The sequence below is a fragment of the Pseudophryne corroboree genome, chromosome 1, assembly GCF_028390025.1.
Source record: "Pseudophryne corroboree isolate aPseCor3 chromosome 1, aPseCor3.hap2, whole genome shotgun sequence".
NCBI lineage: Eukaryota > Metazoa > Chordata > Amphibia > Anura > Myobatrachidae > Pseudophryne > Pseudophryne corroboree.
The window spans coordinates 947,538,780-947,558,480 of NC_086444.1; the positions used below are offsets into that span (position 1 = coordinate 947,538,780).

At 42.9% G+C, this 19,701-nt stretch overlaps 1 protein-coding gene across 4 annotated transcripts in view; it reads left to right on the forward strand.

The window, feature by feature from the left end:
* GAB1 (GRB2 associated binding protein 1) overlaps positions 1-19,701 on the forward strand; it is a 241,153-nt gene that overhangs the window by 186,363 nt on the left and 35,089 nt on the right. For 2 of the 4 annotated variants that reach the window (XM_063920409.1, XM_063920411.1), the window contains 3 exons: positions 12,289-12,378; positions 14,450-14,537; positions 14,898-15,021. In XM_063920409.1, the coding sequence (XP_063776479.1) occupies positions 12,289-12,378; positions 14,450-14,537; positions 14,898-15,021 (302 nt within the window). The remainder of the gene's footprint in view (positions 1-12,288; positions 12,379-14,449; positions 14,538-14,897; positions 15,022-19,701) is intronic. The other 2 variants (XM_063920410.1, XM_063920412.1) reach the window with 1 other exon arrangement.

Sequence of the window (19,701 nt, forward strand, 5' to 3'; positions counted from 1 at the left end):
AATTTTTTACCTCAGGTTTCCTCACAGCCTAAGAAAGCACCGTATTTTCAGGTACAGTCCTTTCGGCTTCAGAAAAGCAAGCGGGTCAAAGGCGCTTCCTTTCTGCACAGAGACAAGGGAAGAAGGAAAAAGCTGCACCAGACAGCCAGTTCCCAGGATCAAAAATCTTCCCCCGCTATCTCTGAGTCCACCGCATAACGCTGGGGCTCCACAGGTGGAGACAGGTGCGGTGGGGGCGCGTCTCTGGAACTTCAGGGACCAGTGGGCTTGCCCACAGGTGGATCCCTAGGTTCTGCAAGTGGTATCACAGGGATACAAGCTGGAGTTCGAGGCGACTCCCCCTCGCCTTTACCTCACATCAGCCTTGCCTGCTGCCCTCGGAGAAAGGGAGGTAGTACTGGCGGCAATTCACAAGCTGTACTTCCAGCAGGTGAAATCAAGGTACCCCTCCTTCAACAAGGCCGGGGTTACTATTCCAAAATGTTTGTGGTACCGAAACCAGACGGTTCGGTGAGACCCATTCTAAAATTGAAATCCTTGAACAATTATATACGAAGGTTCAAGTTCAAAATGGAATCGCTCAGGGCGATTATTGCAAGCCTGGAGAATTTCAGGGTATCACTGGACATCAAGGATGCTTACCTGCATGTCCCTATTTACCCTCCTCACCAGGAGTACCTCAAAATTGTGGTACAGGATTGTCCTTACCAATTCCAGACGTTGCCGTTGGTCTGTCCCCGGCACCGAGGGTATTTACCAAGGTAATGGCCGAAATAATTATCCCGTACTTGGACGATCTCCTTATAAAGGCGAGGTCCAGGGAGCAGTTGTTCGTCGGAGTAGCACTATCTCGGGAAGTGCTACAACAGCACGGCTGGATTCTGAATATTCCAAAGTCGCAGCTGGTTCCTACGACGCGTCTACTGTTCCTGGGTATGGCTCTGGACACAGAACAGGATAAAAAGGGTTTCTCCCGGAGGAGAAATCCAAGGAGTTGTCTCTAGACAGAGACCTCCTAATACAAATACAGGTGTCGGTGCATCAATGCACGCGAGCCCTGGGAAAGATGGTAGCTTCTTACGAAGAAATTCCATTCGCCAGGTCCCATGCAAGGATCTTCCAGTGGGATCTGTTGGACAAGTGGACCGGGTCGCATCTTCAGATGCATCGGCGGATAACCCTGTCTCCAAGGACCAGGGTGTCTCTACTGTGGTGGCTGCAGAGTGCTCATCTTCTAGAGGGCCGCAGATTCGGCATACAGGACTGGGTCCTGGTGACCACGGATGCCAGCCTTCGAGGCTGGGGGGCAGTCACACAGGGAAGAAACTTCCAAGGACTATGGACAAGTCAGGAGACTTCCCTACACAAAAATATTCTGGAACTAAGGGCCATTTACAATGCCCTAAGTCAGGCTAGACCCCTGCTTCAACACCGGCCGGTGCTGATCCAGTCAGACAACATCACGGCGGTCGCTCATGTAAACCGACAGGGCGGCACAAGAAGCAGGATGGCGATGGCAGAAGCCACAAGGATTATCCGATGGGCGGAAAATCATGTGTTAGCACTGTCAGCAGTGTTCATTCCCGGAGTGGACAACTGGGAAGCAGACTTTCTCAGCAGACACGACCTCCACCCGGGAGAGTGGGGACTTCATCCAGAAGTCTTCCAAATGATGGTACACCGTTGGGAAAGGCCACAGGTGGACATGATGGCGTCCCGCCTCAACAAAAAGCTAAAAAGATATTGCGCCAGGTCAAGGGACCCTCAGGCGATAGCTGTGGACGCTCTGGTAACACCGTGGGTGTACCAGTCGGTGTATGTGTTCCCTTCTCTGCCTCTCATACCCAGGGTAATGAGAATAATAAGGAGAGGAGTAAGAACTATACTCATTGTTCCGGATTGGCCAAGAAGAGCTTGGTACCCAGAACTCCAAGAAATGATCTCAGAGGACCCATGGCCTCTGCCGCTCAGACAGGACCTGCTGCAGCAGGGGGCTTGTCTGTTCCAAGACGTACCGCGGCTGCGTTTGACGGCATGGCGGTTGAACGCCGGATCCTGAAGGAAAAGGGCATTCCGGAGGAAGTTATCCCTACGCTAATTAAAGCTAGGAAAGAAGTGAACGCAAACCATTATCACCGCATATGGCGGAAATATGTTGCGTGCTGTGAGGCCAGGAAGGCCCCAACGGAGGAATTTCAGCTAGGTCGATTTCTGCTCTTCCTACAGTCAGGGGTGACTATGGGCCTAAAATTGGGTTCCATTAAGGTCCAGATTTCGGCTCTATCGATTTTCTTCCAAAATAGAACTTACTTCACTGCCTGAAGTTCAGACTTTTGTTAAGGGAGTGCTGCATAGTCAGCCCCCGTTTGTGCCTCCAGTGGCACCGTGGGATCTCAACGTGGTGTTGGATTTCCTGAAGTCGCATTGGGTTGAGCCACTTAAATCCGTGGAGCTAAAATACCTCACGTGGAAAGTGGTCATGCTGTTGGCCTTGGCGTCGGCCAGGCGTGTATCAGAATTAGCGGCTTTATCATGCAAAAGCCCTTATCTAATTTTTTTATATGGATAGGGCGGAATTGAGGACTCAATTGAGGACTCGTTCCCAATTCCTTCCTAAGGTGGTATCAGTTTTTCATGTGAACCAACCTATTGTGGTGCCTGCGGCTACTTGGGACTTGGAGGATTCCAAGTTACTGGACGTAGTCAGGGCCCTGAAAAGTATATGTTTCCAGGACGGCTGGAGTCAGGAAAACTGACTCGCTATTTATCCTGTATGCACCCAACAAGCTGGGTGCTCCTGCTTCTAAGCAGACTATTGCTCGCTGGATCTGTAGCACGATTCAACTTGCACATTCTGCGGCTGGACTGCCGCACCCTAAATCTGTAAAAGCTCATTCCACGAGGAAAGTGGGCTCTTCTTGGGCGGCTGCCCGAGGGGTCTCGGCTTTACAAATTTGCCGAGCTGTTACTTGGTCGGGTTCAAACACTTTTGCAAGAGTCTACAAGTTTGATACCCTGGCTGAGGAGGACCTAAAGTGTGCTCATTCGGTGCTGCAGTGTCATCCGCACTCTCCCGCCCGTTTGGGAGCTTTGGTATAATCCCCATGGTCCTTACGGAGTCCCAGCATCCACTTAGGACGTCAGAGAAAATAAGATTTTACTCACCGGTAAATCTATTTCTCGTAGTTCGTAGTGGATGCTGGGCGCCCATCCCAAGTGCAGATTGTCTGCAATACTTGTATATAGTTATTGCCTAACTAAAGGGTTATTGTTGAGCCATCTGTTGAGAGGCTCAGTTATATTTCATACTGTTAACTGGGTATAGTATCACGAGTTATACGGTGTGATTGGTGTGGCTGGTATGAGTCTTACCCGGGATTCAAAATCCTTCCTTATTGTGTCAGCTCTTCCGGCACAGTATCCTAACTGAGGTCTGGAGGAGGGTCATGGTGGGAGGAGCCAGTGCACACCAGGTAGTCCTAAAGCTTTCTTTAGTTGTGCCCAGTCTCCTGCGGAGCCGCTATTCCCCATGGTCCTTACGGAGTCCCAGCATCCACTACGGACTACGAGAAATAGATTTACCGGTGAGTAAAATCTTATTTTTTCAAACACAGCCTTTGGCATAGCAGTTAGTAGCCGAATGGCTGGTACTTTGGGGGATATCCAATTAGCCCCGGTTTTTTACCGGAGCTAATTGTCCCGCCGGGGGCTATCTAATTAGCCCCGATAAGACGCGGCACGCGCCGGCTTATCTGGGATTTTGTTTCGCCTGCTTCCGGCAGGCGAAGCAGAATCCCCGGAAACAGACCCATTTTCGGCCGAAAACGGGGCTGTTTCACCCGAAAACACACAGGTTTCACTGAACCTGTGTGTTTTCGGGAGAAAGATTTTTTTTTTACACCCGATTTAATAGGATAGGCTGTAAAAATAAAATCGGTGAAACATCGGAAATAAAGTCCGATAAACGGCCGTTTTTCGGACCCGATGTTTTGACGGGGATAATTGGATATCCCCCTTTATCTCCAAGGCTTATTGAATAGACCCCTAGATCACTACGTTAAGCAGCAATATTTAGTTGTCCAATGCAATTATGCACAGGTAGACATACAGTGTGCTGTAACCCAAAGCTCGCATTTACCTATAATTCACACTACAGGCTGACCATGATAATGAAACATTGCATATAATTTGAATCCTTTTTGAGGTGTTAATGAAAATTGCATAGAAAGGGAGAAAGTAAGGTAACCAAAGAGTGCTTACAGATCATATACAATTCAGAGATCCTCAAGACACTCCAATGGTACAGGTTTTAAGTTTATCCATGCTTGGCCACAGGTGACTTAATTAGCATCTCAGTCAAATTAATTTAACCATCTGTGCTAAGCCATGGATATACCTAAATCTAGACCTTTAGGGTGCCTTGAGGATCGCATTTGAGAACCTCTGCATTATGTCCTTATTGCATCGGTCCATACAATTTGCATGCTAAAAGTAACAGAATGGTGCAGGTCACATAATGTAGTAGTAGTAGTAGTAGTAGTAATGTCATTTATGTAGCAATTCTCTCCCCAATAGGACTCAATGGGCAGTATTCAACGGTTTCCCCTCTCCCCACACCCATGTACACCCGTCAGCAGCTCTTCTGTTGTTTCTGCTATCTGGCACGCTAACATCATTTCAGCTCGCTACCACTGTGGGTGGTATTCAGTTGTTATATCGCACCTGATCTCCCGTCTAATGTGATGGGAGATTGAAGCGCGATATTCAGTTGTTCTTTTTTAACGCACATACGCACCCATAAGTGTCAGGTATAGCTGCGTAATGTGTGAAGACAGAACTAGCTATCATGGTATATGAATCATTAAATCCAGTGCAGAATTGGACAGCTCATTTACACAGGTTTTTAAGATGACACTTGCAAGATTAATAGCAAAGCATGCACACGATATAGATTAACAATGTAGTATTGGGGGTATAAGCTTGGTATAGTATGCTAAAATCCTTTATTGAATAGAACATGTGTGATACTGTAAGCGGTTCGGCAAGGGCCAGACCCTGCATGGTTAAAAGCTACCCACGAGAGAAGGGAGATCCACAGAGGTGGTGACAGGGTAGGCAACATTTTAGGAAGAACAAAAGGACGATACTCAGGAATGTGCTTTCTCTTTCAGGACTGGCAGAGGACACCTATGTCTGTGTATGATACCTGTGCTGGTGTGGGCAGTACTGCTGCTGGTAGTGGCACGGCCCCGCATATAGTGAGTAATCGTTATGATGGCCAGAGGACATGACATGTATGTCGGTGTATGACACCTGTGTCGGTATGGGCAGCAGTGCTGCTGGTAGTAGTGGGCCCTTGTTAGTTAGTGAATAATTATTAAGGCTTCTGCCAAAATGACCTCTGCGGGGACATAAATTCAAACTTGGGCCATCACTCCCCTAGTGAGGGAGGAATTTTGTTGAGACTTCACAAGGAGTAGGATTGAAAGAACCCAGTCTGTTAGGTGGGTACCTCAGTGGCCACCTGAGGATAGAGTGGGTATGATTACCCACTTCAATAACCAAATTTGAATAGTATCTTTGGAACTGTTTTTCATAGAGCAGCAACTTTATGGACGTGATGAGTATAATTTAGACCTTCTTCCCGCCATCTACAGTGTGTTGTGTTTTCATTCAACTGGGTTTAGAGGTGGTTATTGGACATGACGTGAAAAGGTGCAACCAGAATGTAAACACAAGAGAAGCCCTTATACTTAATCGGCTTATCGGATATGGACTTAAAAAACCTGTGTACACTAACCACCCAGTTCTGCTTAGAGATAAATGACCCACGTGGTCAATGCAGATCTTTAAATATAGGTAAATATCACTAGCTGAAATGTGATCTAACCTGGTTGTTATCATATAAATGTGGTGTGCTCTATTTTCATAAATATACCTCAATTTTGAAAAAATGTATGTAACATATGCTAAGTTTACTGATTTTTATTTTATTTTTGTTTTTTATATTTTAACCCCTCTGGTTTAAAAGGTTGAATCCCTAGTGTTTTATTACCTTGAATTAGCAATAGATGTCTGTGCAACATTATATTATTGATTTCTTTTTTCACATAAACATATCTGCTAGTAAAACGCATCCAGAATACATAGTTTAAAAGCTTGCTTACTATTGATTTGTGTGGAATTACAAATGCACTCCATTGTAAATTGTTTGAAGTATAGCTGGGTGGTGGCTGGCTTATCCATTGTGAATAAGTTCATCTCCATGTATAATTTATTTTATTTTTACTTTATTTATTTATTTTTTATAAAAAGTACTGTCACTTAAGGTGGGTACTCACTGGAAGATATATCTGCCGATCAATTGATCGGCAGATATATCTATGGACGGATCGGGCAGTGTGTTGAGCATACATACTGCCCGATCCGTCGGGGACTGACCTCATGAACTGGGCGGGCGTGTACACACGCCCGCCCAGTTCAGCTGTCAATCACCGCCGGCCGCCACAGCATGTGTACGGGTGGTTGGCCGACTGCCCGTACACACACACAGCGACGCGCCAATATATCGGTAGATATATTGGCCGTCGGCTGTGCTGCGGGGCAAGCGATACGTCTGTGAACGACGGAGTTTACAGACCTATTGGCCATACACACTGCCCGACGGACCCGCGATATATCGGTCGTTCAAGAGAACCCGGAGAAAAATCCAAGCTAAGTGTTATTCTCACCACAGGCAGTTTACACGCAATTGCAGAATTCATAGGACAGGTTTGTTCTTTACAGCCAAACAATGTTAACAGAGTGTTCAAATACAGCCAACACAATTCTTCAGTAGACCCTAAGGTCAAGGACCTAGACAGCTTGTCCACCATCAGGAGCAATGTTCTTTTGTGTCTGAAGCCCTTTTACCACCAACTGACAGGTGCCTGCAATCAGCTGCTTCTCAAAACTGTCCTCAAGAAACACCTTGCCTGGATTCTCTCCCGCCAAAACCCTGCAGTTTTATTTTGTCTCTATCACAGTACAAATATTAAGTAGTGCAAAGAAAATGTAACAGGAGGGACCACAGCACATCTGAACGTACCAATTGGTGTAGTAACACTAAACCTGATGGCTTCTAATGTCAGGCCCATTTTATATAACTAACTAAAAACCCACGTAAATGTTGAGGGTATAAGGCTTTATGCTGACCTGCGTGATATGTAGGGTTGAGGTTGTTGCCCTAAATATGCCTACACATTGCAAGCATACCTCCTAACTTTCTCTTGGCTGTAAGAGGGACATATGCACACCTAAGGCATGTGACTTTGAGGGAAATGCCATGCATGCGAGCTATGCCCCACTATTTTTGGCCCTGTAGGGGCATGCCCAGCGCTCCAGGACATGCCGTCATTTGCCGCCTCGTCTTGTTGGGTGTGCAGTATTCATCCATATGGGGGAGGTTATCTTGGATGGTTTAAAAGTCAATTGGATATTATTACCTATTGTAGTTTATATACGAGTTAACAGGTTAATCTCTCGTGTTGTTCAACCTGATAGCTTAGTAACCAAAGGGGTCATATGTAAACCAATAGGCTATCTTTTTGTGCTGCTTAACATGACAGACCAGCTAATATAGGGGTTAATTTGTATATGCAGACATTTAAAGATATTACGAGGAAATAGCCAGCACTCTGTATGTCAGTCAGGTAGATGCCCAGGTGCCCTCCTATGTCTGCAAAATTGTAGACCAATGTAGGAAGAGGTTCTGCGGCGGCACTCACGGGTCTCTCAAACAGTTATCAGTCAGGCGGCTAGCACCAAATAGGACTGGTTAACGTTTCAGTTTAATTAAATAAACTTCCGTCAGAACCAGAATATATATATATGTGTTTATATACAGTGTGTGTGTGTGTGTGTGTATATATATATATATATATATATATATATATATGTGTGTGTGTGTGTGTATGTATATATATATATATATATATATATATATGTGTGTGTGTGTGTATATATACAGTGTGTGTATGTGTATATATATATATATATATATATATATGTGTGTGTGTGTATATACATTGTGTGTATGTATGTGTGTGTGTATATATATATATATATATATATATATATGTGTGTGTGTGTGTATGTATATATATGTGTGTGTGTGTGTGTATATGTATACACTAGTAATGCTGTCAGTGATTAAGAAGGGATCTGTGCTGACAGCTGACTAACTAATAAGGACATTATTGTAAGTTTGGGAGACTTGTACTTAGATTGTGCATTAAATTAAATAATGTTATATATGTTGTATGTATATTTTATTGGTTCTATTATTTTGAATGTGATAAAATACTAAAGCAGGTAGAGGAATGAAGCTATGCTAATTGATACAGCTGAAATCAATAATGAGGAACTGTGGGTTTAAAAGAGTGGAGGACCAGGGAGTCCATAGTCTTGAGTAAGTCCCAGGGCATTGTGGGACGAAACGCGTTGACACTACCACCCTTGGAAGACCCACTGCACTACCTAGCACCAGGAATCACGCTGCTGTACATTGTATTAACCCTGCTACGGACACCTGTTATACCAGCTCCAAGCACCCAGCACCTTACCAACGGAACTGACCTTACAACGGAGCTGCATACACCCGGGGCAATTACAGCCTCACCACCGGGGCAGGAATAACGGAGGCGCAATTACAGGAAAAGGATCGGTACATTGGTGCTACATCCACCCGGGGCGGTGACAGGAGAAGTGGAGACACAAGTACAGGGAAGGAACGTTACACTGATTGGTGGTAAATTATTTTCAAAGCTACGATTTCATACAAGCTATCTTAGTCTGAAACCAGCCGGGGCGCCGGCAGTCAGCATGTTATACTGAGTGTGACACTGTGCAAAATATGTGGATGCAGTGAGGCAGTTGTTCATTTTGGAACTGTATCTTTTTAAAATGGTATTTAGCAACAAGGCTACATAAGTAGCAAACCTCTAAAATATGCTGTTACTCATAATAGAGTAACAAGGACTATTATCACTGTTGCATTTATATCCTGCAAAATAATAGGGACTGCAAGAAATAGTTGGGACCCATTTTTATTGCATTGTGTGTTTTGTGTATGTACAAATAAATGTGTGTTTTAAAGTAGAAGTCTCCCAAGTTGTATTGACAAGCACACAGCCACTTAAATTAATATATACAGTGTAAAGAAGCGTGGTGTTTTATTGTAAAAAAAAAAAACCTTTTAGTATTTTTCTAGTTAACATTTAGGCTAGCACTCTTTAAGCATTTGGATGTTGCATTAAAAATATATTTTTCTATCCACATAAAACCACATTTGTTTATTTAATTTAAAAGAATGTTAATAAAAAAAAGTTATTTACATCTGGTTTTTCTTTGTGAGCTTTTTAAAAACTCTGCTGAATGGTAAGAGATGAAAGTTAACGTGAAAATGGCTGTAGACTAACTGTATAGTAAGCATTTCAGATAGCTAGACGTATTGTTAGATTTCTTACCGAGTAAGGAAATCTTTATGGCGACAACTGATGGGCACTTCGGGGGGGTATTCAATTAGGGCCTAGGCAGAAAAACTGCAGTTTCCGTTATTTTTTAGGGCGAATGGGGATGCGTCCTATTCAATAAAAGGGTCGTTTTTTTGGCAGGAGCAAAAAATGTGGATCAGCGAATCCATGTGTTTTCGCGCCTGTGAAAATGAGGGGCGGTTTAGCCGATTTTGAGGCATTTTTCGCCAATGCCTTTCAGCTAAGAAAAAAAGTAAAAATGCACTGGTGAAAATGCCTTAAGAACAGGTGAAAAATGGCCCGCAATTGAATACGCAGGGGAGTGAATTCAAGAGCTTCAAAATTATCTGAGCTAATTGAATACTCCCATAATTCTTTCTGTAATAGTATTGAAAAAAAATATATCAAAATTTTAGACGTTCATAAGCGTCAGGAAAGTGTATTAATTTTACTGACCCATGAAGATACATTGATTTTCTTATTTTTAGACCAGAGGATGGGCCACAGTCTATTAGATATAGTGACGAAAGCAGTACTTTTTCTTTTAACATAACCAGACTGTTTTTCTTTTCACTAAAAATTCCTAATAGTTAAAGAATGTTTTATGGAAATTTACGTTTTTTGTTTTACGTAGTGCAAAACTGGAGCAAGCTTCTCCGAACGGGGCAGGTGTGTTGTGTATTATGATGCTTATGGAAGGAGTATCTTCGTTTCATACTTTCAATTGATTTAGGGCCTAATTCAGATCTGATCACAGCAGCAAATTTGTTAGCAGTTGGGCAAAACCATGTGCACTGCAGGTGTGGCAGATATAACATTTGCAGAGAGCGTTAGATTTGGGTGGGTTATATTGCTTCTGTGCAGGGTAAATACTGGCTGCTTTATTTTTACACTGCAATTCAGATTTCAGTTTGAACACACCCCACCCAAATCTAACTCTCTCTGCACATGTTATATCTGCCCCCCCCCTGCAGTGCACATGGTTTTTCCCAACTGCTAACAACATTGCTGCTGCGATCAACTCTGAATTACGCCCATAGTTTTGTCCATTAGCTAACAAATTTGCTGCTGTGATTAGATCTGAATTAGGCCCTTAGTCACAGTGTTTCATTAGAACAGTGCTGCCACTAATGGATTGCATCCTTCTTAAAAATTTTACTATCGGGTTTAACTCTTACGTTTCCTAGAATTTTTGCCCTATTTATATGGCTTATTCCTTAAAGCTTCCCTGTTACTTGACATCACTCATCACAACGGGGTTATATTATTATTTTGCGTCCAGCAGTGACAAGTTATGGTGCGCTTCATTGAGCAGTGTGGTTATGGTGCACTACATTGAGCAGTGTGGCTATAGATTTCAATTTCATTTTTTTTTTTTTTTTTAAATAGACGGTCCAGCTGCTGATGTGCCAAACTATATTATAGTGATGAAAAAAATACCTACAGGCTACTGATGGGAGCTTTAGCCAAACCGTACATGGTGATATGAGCTCAGCAGAAGATGACTGGCCAATTTAATTTCGAGGTCCATCTATGGCATCTTATTAAACTAAACCTCTGTGTTCATACTTGCCGTCATTTCATTACTTGACCAGCAATGTGCATATGACATTACTATGCTCTGGATTGACTCTGACTTTGGTTACAGTCAATCACAAGGTTGGGGCAATTTATTTTCTCATGCCACCCACAACATTGGTATAAGGGAAGGCGGGGGAAGTGACTCCAGGTCCTCACTGTATTTGAAATGTTTTGTATTGTGCTATACTGTACATTGTTCTATAATAGATCACTGGAAAACAAGCCATTGTTACATCGCAAGCTACATTTAAATCTGAATGCATAACCACTTGGTAGGATACACTCATATGACATGACTAATTTTCCTTTGTAAAAAGGCTCAACTTATGTTGATATATATATATAGTTATCATATTAGGTTTTAAATAGATACTGGTTTCCTTAGAACAAACATTTGAATACGTCTGTCCATGCGCTATATTGTATCCTTTATATTTATATACTATGTGTGTGTATGTATGTGTATGTTTGTATAATATATATATATATATATATGTGTATGTATGTATGTATATATATATATATGTGTGTGTGTGTATGTATATATATATATATATATATATATATATATATGTGTGTGTGTGTATATATATGTGTGTATATATATATATATATATATATATGTGTGTGTGTGTGTATATATATGTGTGTATATATATATATATATATATATATGTATGTGTGTGTGTGTGTATATGTATATATATATATATATATATATTAGTGTGTGTGTTTTTTTCAACATGTATTTATATTTAGTAATGGCACTTTTTGTGTCAATACGTGGCTGCTGCCCGCTATACTACTGCAGGTGATTGCTGAAATGATCTTTATAATTTATTTAAATGAAAAATAAAATGAGGTGAGTATTGTTTGTACTCGAAGCAGTTGCTGTGGGGGACGGAAGTGGAGGATAAAGGTTACCTTTTAATAATCCTTCTGTGTTGCTGGCTTAAGACAAGCTTTTGGCATGCAGCATATTTTTCTTTCTTCAATTTGGTGCTTCCACTTTCAGCATGAGAGCAGCTCAGCTGTGAAATGGTTTCTGGACAGGGCTGCTTTTGCTGAGTAAATTAACCCTGCTGTGCTGCCTGGGTTCCGCTGCTTTCCATGCAGAATCCCCTTTTTTGTTCCTGCCTTTTTTTATTTTTACAGAGACCATCATTTTTATTAAAGTCTTCTTTTTGCCAATTAGGTCAAAGCCCTAAAATTTTAAGACCTAAACCTCCTGGTTTAGAGCGAACCGATTCACAAACCATAGGTGAATTTCCCAGAAGAAAAAAGGGTATGTACTTTAGTTCTCCTCTCTGTCCTGTTTTCAACTGTTGTGCACACATGTATACAAATGTTGATGCATGCACTGCACCGTATGTGACCACCACTAGCCTTGGCGTTGTAAAGGGAAATATGTTAATTGTAAACCGTTTTATAAACCTAAATAGTTTTATGTAAGTTTGTACCATAATTTTGTTTTCTCTGTGTTTTCCATCCTTGTACTCCGTAAGTGATAACTTTGAAATATACATTGAAAATATAGATTCTTTTTTTTCCCCATGCAGTCACTATGGGCCGGATTCAATTATCCTCTAATTTACCGTGCAGGGAAAAAGCATGTTGGCATCTAACTATTATGCCCGAGGCTATTCGATTACAGACCATTTTTCTCCTGAAGTAAATTTGCCACTAGCACGTGTCGTCAACAAAAGTACTTGGAGTTATGGGTTAACGTGTTTGAGGCATCCACAATAAGGGCACTTACCGCAGATTTCTGTTTAATCCTATCTCAGGCGTGAACAGAAATCCGCGTTAAGTGCAATCTTATCCTGGGCTGTCATTGAATAGCCCCGACAGACCAATTAGCCCGTGGTTAATTGCTGCTAGTTGAATCTGGCCCTATGTACTATATCTGTTTGTGTTCAAGTGTATGTCGAAATTTGTTAATATGGTTTGATTAGTGAACTTAGACTTTTACATTGATTAAATTCTATGAAATGAGTGGTGTTCCAAATTTTTCTTGGGTTTTTATTTATTAGAAAGCTTAACGGTTTATGTGGTTGTGACTTAACTCATTGTGTGTTTTCTGAGCACTTCAGTTTGTGTGGTACAGCGTATTTTGACTGTAATATAGCAAATGTTAATGTAAAGAAATTGCATAAATGTAAACAATATATATTATTAGATTTTCTGTGTAAATAATCTAAAATGGAGTATCACTTGGTGTCATTTAGAGAACAAATAACCCTAAAATACGAGTTTTCTTGTATAAGAGCACTTTTAAAACTGTCGCAGAGATGTAAGTTATTTTTTTAGATGAAATGTTGATCATGGCCAGGGGTATTTTCCTATAACAGCAGACTTTTGTTTCCAGTCCCACTAAAGGGAACAGAAAGCCCCACCTGCAGTCAAAATTACATAAATATGGGATCTTTGCTCAGGGACACCATATCAATGAAGGGAGTCTATTCATGAAGATGTGCGGTTCAGAATTGTTACTTATCACTATAGATCGCATCCTATTGATGTGATTTATAGCTTAACTACAGTAAGTAGCAATTTATGACCATTCCAGGAAAAGAGATCCGGTATCCAGGGCTCCAGCGATCCTGTTTTCTGCTGCGAACCTCAGCTAAGCTTGGAGTCAACCAGTAGATCTCTTCTGCATCGGCAGCTGAGGCCAGGGGAAGCTGCTGGGATATCAAGGGGTTGGAACAAGTGCAGGTAGCTGGGCAGAGAGCAGGGAAGTGCTCTTTTCACATTGAAGTTCAGATTCCTCCATCCCGAGATGGTGAATCTGAACACAGTTGAGCTGTAGAAACTGAAGCTTTTTCCATGTCAAGTTCTGTTGTGCTCCTTATACAGGCTCACACAGATATACAAGCGTTGTATGTTAAATTAATCAGCAAAATCTCCTGGTGCGTCCTAGTTGCATGAAGATGCGAGTAAGATGCCGTTTAAGGTAAAAAGTATAGTGATGTGATTCAGAGACAGAGTGGGGGTGCCGCTGGAGAAGTCAGGAACCTGCTATGTGAATAGCACTGAGCAGAGAAAAGCCTGTTTTCGACAAAACAGGGCTTTTCTCTGCTCTATGAATATCCCCTAAAGTTCTTAAAAGCAGAAAGGGAAAAAGAGCAAAAACTTGCTGCTTAAAGTAGTGGGGAATGCCATGTGTAGGAAAAAAGGGGGGGGGGGGGTAATCCTATATATACCATATGTTTAGAATACATATGTTAGTAAATACAGTAGCATTGCTTTAGAAATCGGTAAAACTTACATTTTTAGGGTTTGGTTTTGTGCCAAAACAATTTTCTTTTTAATTTAACATCAACAGCATTTTCACTTTGTGTGTTTTTGTGCAGTAAAGCCAGCACCATTGGAGATAAAGCCAGTACCTGAGTGGGAAGAATTGCCTGTACGTTCTCCTGTCACTAGAAGCTTCACACGGGAGTAAGTTGTATTATTACAATTATTGTTTATATTGTAAGACCATACCAAGTTAATTACCATTGAAGACCCCCATCCCATCTGCATCACCAGATGCACTGTTTTTGGTTTGGACCATTTAAAATATGGTGTTTATAAGCCAATGTATTGTTTTTGTTTTTTTTTATCTTTAATTTCTTAAATTGCTTGTGAAGTTTTTGTATTATTATTTTACATACAGGGGGGAAGGGGGGGGGGGGTCTTTTGGCCAACAGTTTCCCTAATATGCTTTTAAAAATACAGTTTAAATCCGTAACAATGTATATGAATGTTGATACGTACCATACTATAAATGTACATGTTTGTAAAATATGTGGCCGTTAGCTCTTCCAGGTTCCCTATGCCTACCAGGCCGGATTCGGTTCATAGCACAGCTTCCAGCAGTGACTCACAGGACAGTGAAGAGAATTATGTACCCATGAACCCAAATCTTCCCACTGATGGCCCAGTATGTAAACTCTATCTTCACTATTTTTTTCCAAAGCTGTACTGTCTCGGAACTTCAAACTTTTCCATTTCTGATTCGATATGTGTCTTTTACTAATTGTACTTGTTTTACAGTTTTGAATGTTTGTGTTCAGGCAGAGCAACAAATGTTACTAAAGTATTTACATCCATAAGCAAAGTGCATTCTTTGTCAGCTGGTTTCCCATAAGCAGACCTGCAAAATTTTTAATTCAGCCACACAATGTTGGTGACCAAACTGTACTCAAGGCAAATGAACATGAAGTCTAGTGAGTGCAGTTATGTTCACCATCTGGCAGAGTTTGTCGCCCAACCTGCTTTTCAGGCAAGCCAAAATATCTGGACAATTTTGAAATGAGATTTGTGGGTGTTATTTATTGGGACTAGTCATAGCCAGTTTGCCACTATTGCTGTATGCCAAGGGCACAGGTGCGAAAAGCATAACTGTGTAATGTTTCTTACATCAATATTCACCCGCTACCAGTTTCTCAACTGTTTGGGTTAAATTAGATCTTAAGATGCATTTGTATTACATATAACTGCAATGTTATGCAGGCTATAGACCAGGGCACATGACATAATACTCCCAACCTCGGTGCTCAAGTACCCCCAACAGTTTGTGTTTTCCAGGTCACCTAGCAGTGTATTCCTGGCCACCCCTATAGGTGTACTCACTGACCCACATGTGGAGCTAATTATTTCACTTTCAATCCTGTGAGTAGACCTGGAAAATATGCACTGTTAGGGATACTTGAGGACCGAGGTTGGGGACCACTGATATATAGTATAAGATCTCATGCAGATTCTGGTTATTCTGAGCAACACAAAAACAGTCAATCTTACAGTTCCATGACAATGGCATACTGCCATGATGATGTACAGTTCTTCTTTATATGTGCTGCCAGTCAACAATAATAAAGTCCATATATGCAGAGCTATTTGTAAAGTGTTATAAGCAGAAATTGAACTTCCTTGGAAACGAGATTTTAGACTAAATGAGTAGTTCTCCTTTTAATGGCTTTTTATTTTCGTTTCTTCCCACATCTACATTTTGTAGGTTTTATTAACTGTTTAATGCAGTATATAATAAACATGATGCACATGCACTGTTTTTAGCATTATGGTGCAAAACTACATTAAGTATTCTTGGAAGTAATTTAAATACTATAGCAATTATATTTTAATTATATTTGTGACTACTTATTACAGAAATACATTCGTTTTTGGATGAAATCTTACTGTGACCATACCTCCCAACTTTGTCCTGGCTGGAAGAGGGACACATGCGCGGCAAAGCCGCGTGCGCTCCCAAAAAGGGGGAGGGGCCTATGCAAATGGGGCGTGGCTTCATGGAGGACCTGCGATCACAAGCCACGCCCCCATTTTCGTCACTGAGGGGGCATGCCCAGCGCTCTGTGAGCCGCAGGCATGCCCCCTCTCCTTCTGACTCCAGTAAATAGATGCTGTGCGCATGCGCACAGCGTCTATTCACCGCTGCTCTGCTAAGCAGGGCAGCGAGAGACAGAGCCTCCCAACTGCACCCCCCACCGCAGGACACTGCGGCCCACGGGTGGGACAGTCCCCAAAAAACAGAACTGTCCCACGAAAATCGGGACAGTTGGGAGATATGCTGTGACTAACATCTCGTTATGTAGGTAGAATCATTGTGCTGTGTACCACTGTCCTTATACTACTGTTTATATTGATCATATGCTAAAGTTACTTACCCAGCTACTGCTTTCCTACATTCCCTTTTATATAGTTTTTTAGATAATTTGATAAAATATTTTTTATTATTGCTGAGCACTTTTTGAGAGGATTTGTTAGATTCATTTCATAGTGTTTGGCACTCTACTGTCACACACATGTACATCTTTATTACATATGTGTTATACAACTAGCCTTAATACGCTATGTGACGCAAGATGCTCGTGAGAGTGAACTGATAGATCCCATGCAACTCTAACTCCGGGCGTCTTTTTACCCTAAAATGCATCTTACTCACAACTTAATGCAACTAGGATGCACCAAGAGACTGCGCTGATTAATTTGATATACAACGCTTGCATACAGTATCTGTGCGAGTCTGTATAAGTAGCACAACAGAGCTTGATGTGGAAAAAGCTGCGGTTCCTGCATTGTAGCACTTTGTGTACACATTCAGACACGGGACTGTTTGGCGCTACTGCAGCACTAGTGTATAAGGACACATCTGTATGTCTTACTTGCTATTAGCACCGTCCCCGTAAAGTGTATTCTGTATGATGAGTAGTGATGTTATCAGTTATATTTTTAAAATAGTTCTGTTCCTCCTGAAAAATATAACTTATATTTTATGTATTGTAAGGTTGTGAGCAGGGCCCTCTAACCTCTTTGTATGTTATTACCTACTTACTCTTGTTTTACTACTGTTTTGTTCCCAATTGAAAAGCCCAATAGAATTTCTCTTACATCCTAGAGGATGCTGGGGTCCACATTAGTACCATGAAGTATAGACTGGTTCACCAGCAGCCATTGGCACTTTAAGAGTTTGAGAGTGTGGGCTGGCTCCTCACTCTATGCCCCTCCTACCAGACTCTGTTTAGAAAATGTGCTCGGAGGAGCCGGTCACAGCCAGGGGAGCTCTCCAGAGGTTCTCTAGTAAAGTTTAGTTTTAGAGTTTATTGTTTAACAGGGAGGCTGCTGGCAACAGCCTCCCTGCTTAGTGGGACTAAGGGGGGGGAGTAGTGTCCGCCTTGCGGGGGTCTGAGCCACTATCTCCGCTGACTGGACACTGAGCTCCAGAGGGAATAGATCGTTCCCCACCACAGGGGATCGCACACCCCAGCAGCATGCCGCCACCCCCTTACAGAGCTGAAGATCGGTGGCGAGTGAGTCACTGACCCACCTAGCAAGCGGGTGCCGGTGTGAAGATGGTGGCATTAGGGTAGGAGCGCAGTATGAACTGCGCTCTGGAGGCTCAGCGGTACATAGTGCGGCGCTGTGAGGGGCACCCTGAGCCAGCGCCTACACTCTGTGAGCCGCAGGCATGCCCCCTCTCCTTCTGACTCCAGTGAATAGATGCTGTGCGCATGCGCACAGCGTCTATTCACCTCTGCTCTGCTAAGCAGGGCAGCGAGAGACAGAGCCTCCCAACTGCACCCCCCACCGCAGGACACTTCGGCCCACGGGTGGGACAGTCCCCAAAAAACAGAACTGTCCCACGAAAATCGTGACAGTTGGGAGATATGCTGTGACTAACATCTCGTTATGTAGGTAGAATCATTGTGCTGTGTACCACTGTCCTTATACTACTGTTTATATTGATCATATGCTAAAGTTACTTACCCAGCTACTGCTTTCCTACATTCCCTTTTCTCTAACGTCCTAAGTGGATGCTGGGGACTCCGTAAGGACCATGGGGAATAGCGGCTCCGCAGGAGACTGGGCACATCTAAAGAAAGCTTTAGGACTAACTGGTGTGCACTGGCTCCTCCCCCTATGACCCTCCTCCAAGCCTCAGTTAGATTTCTGTGCCCGACGAGAAGGGTGCACACTAGGGGCTCTCCTGAGCTTCTTAGTGAAAGTTTTAGTTTAGGTTTGTTATTTTCAGTGAGACCTGCTGGCAACAGGCTCACTGCATCGAGGGACTAAGGGGAGAAGAAGCGAACTCACCTGCGTGCAGAGTGGATTGGGCTTCTTGGCTACTGGACATTAGCTCCAGAGGGACGATCACAGGCCCAGCCTGGATGGGTCCCGGAAGCCGCGCCGCCGGCCCCCTTACAGAGCCAGAAGAGCGAAGAGGTCCGGAAAAATCGGCGGCAGAAGACGTTCCTGTCTTCAATAATGTAGCGCACAGCACTGCAGCTGTGCGCCATTGCTCTCAGCACACTTCATACTCCGGTCACTGAGGGTGCAGGGCGCTGGGGGGGGGCGCCCTGAGACGCAATAAAACATGATAAAAATACCTTACATGGCAAAAAATACATCACATATAGCTCCTGGGCTATATGGATGCATTTAACCCCTGCCAGAATATACAGAAAAACGGGAGATAAGGCTGCCGAAAAGGGGGCGGAGCCTATCTCCTCAGCACACTGGCGCCATTTTCCCTCACAGCTCAGTTGGAGGGAAGCTCCCTGGCTCTTCCCTGCAGTCACTACACTACAGAAAGGGTTAAAAAAAGAGAGGGGGGCACTAATTAGGCGCAGTATTAAAACATACACAGCTATAAGGGGAAAAACACTTATATAAGGTTATCCCTGTATATATATATATATAGCGCTCTGGTGTGTGCTGGCATACTCTCCCTCTGTCTCCCCAAAGGGCTAGTGGGGTCCTGTCCTCTATCAGAGCATTCCCTGTGTGTGTGCTGTGTGTCGGTACGTTTGTGTCGACATGCATGAGGAGAAAAATGATGTGGAGACGGAGCAGAGTGTCTGTAACAGTGATGTCACCACCTAGGGGGTCGACACCTGAGTGGATGTACTGTTGAAAATTACGTGACAGTGTCAGCTCTGTATAAAAAAACAGTGGTTGACATGAGACAGCCGGCTACTCAGCTTGTGCCTGTCCAGACGTCTCATAGGCCGTCAGGGGCTCTAAAGCGCCCGTTACCTCAGATGGCAGATACAGACGCCGACACGGATACTGACTCCTGTGTCGACGGTGAAGAGACAACCGT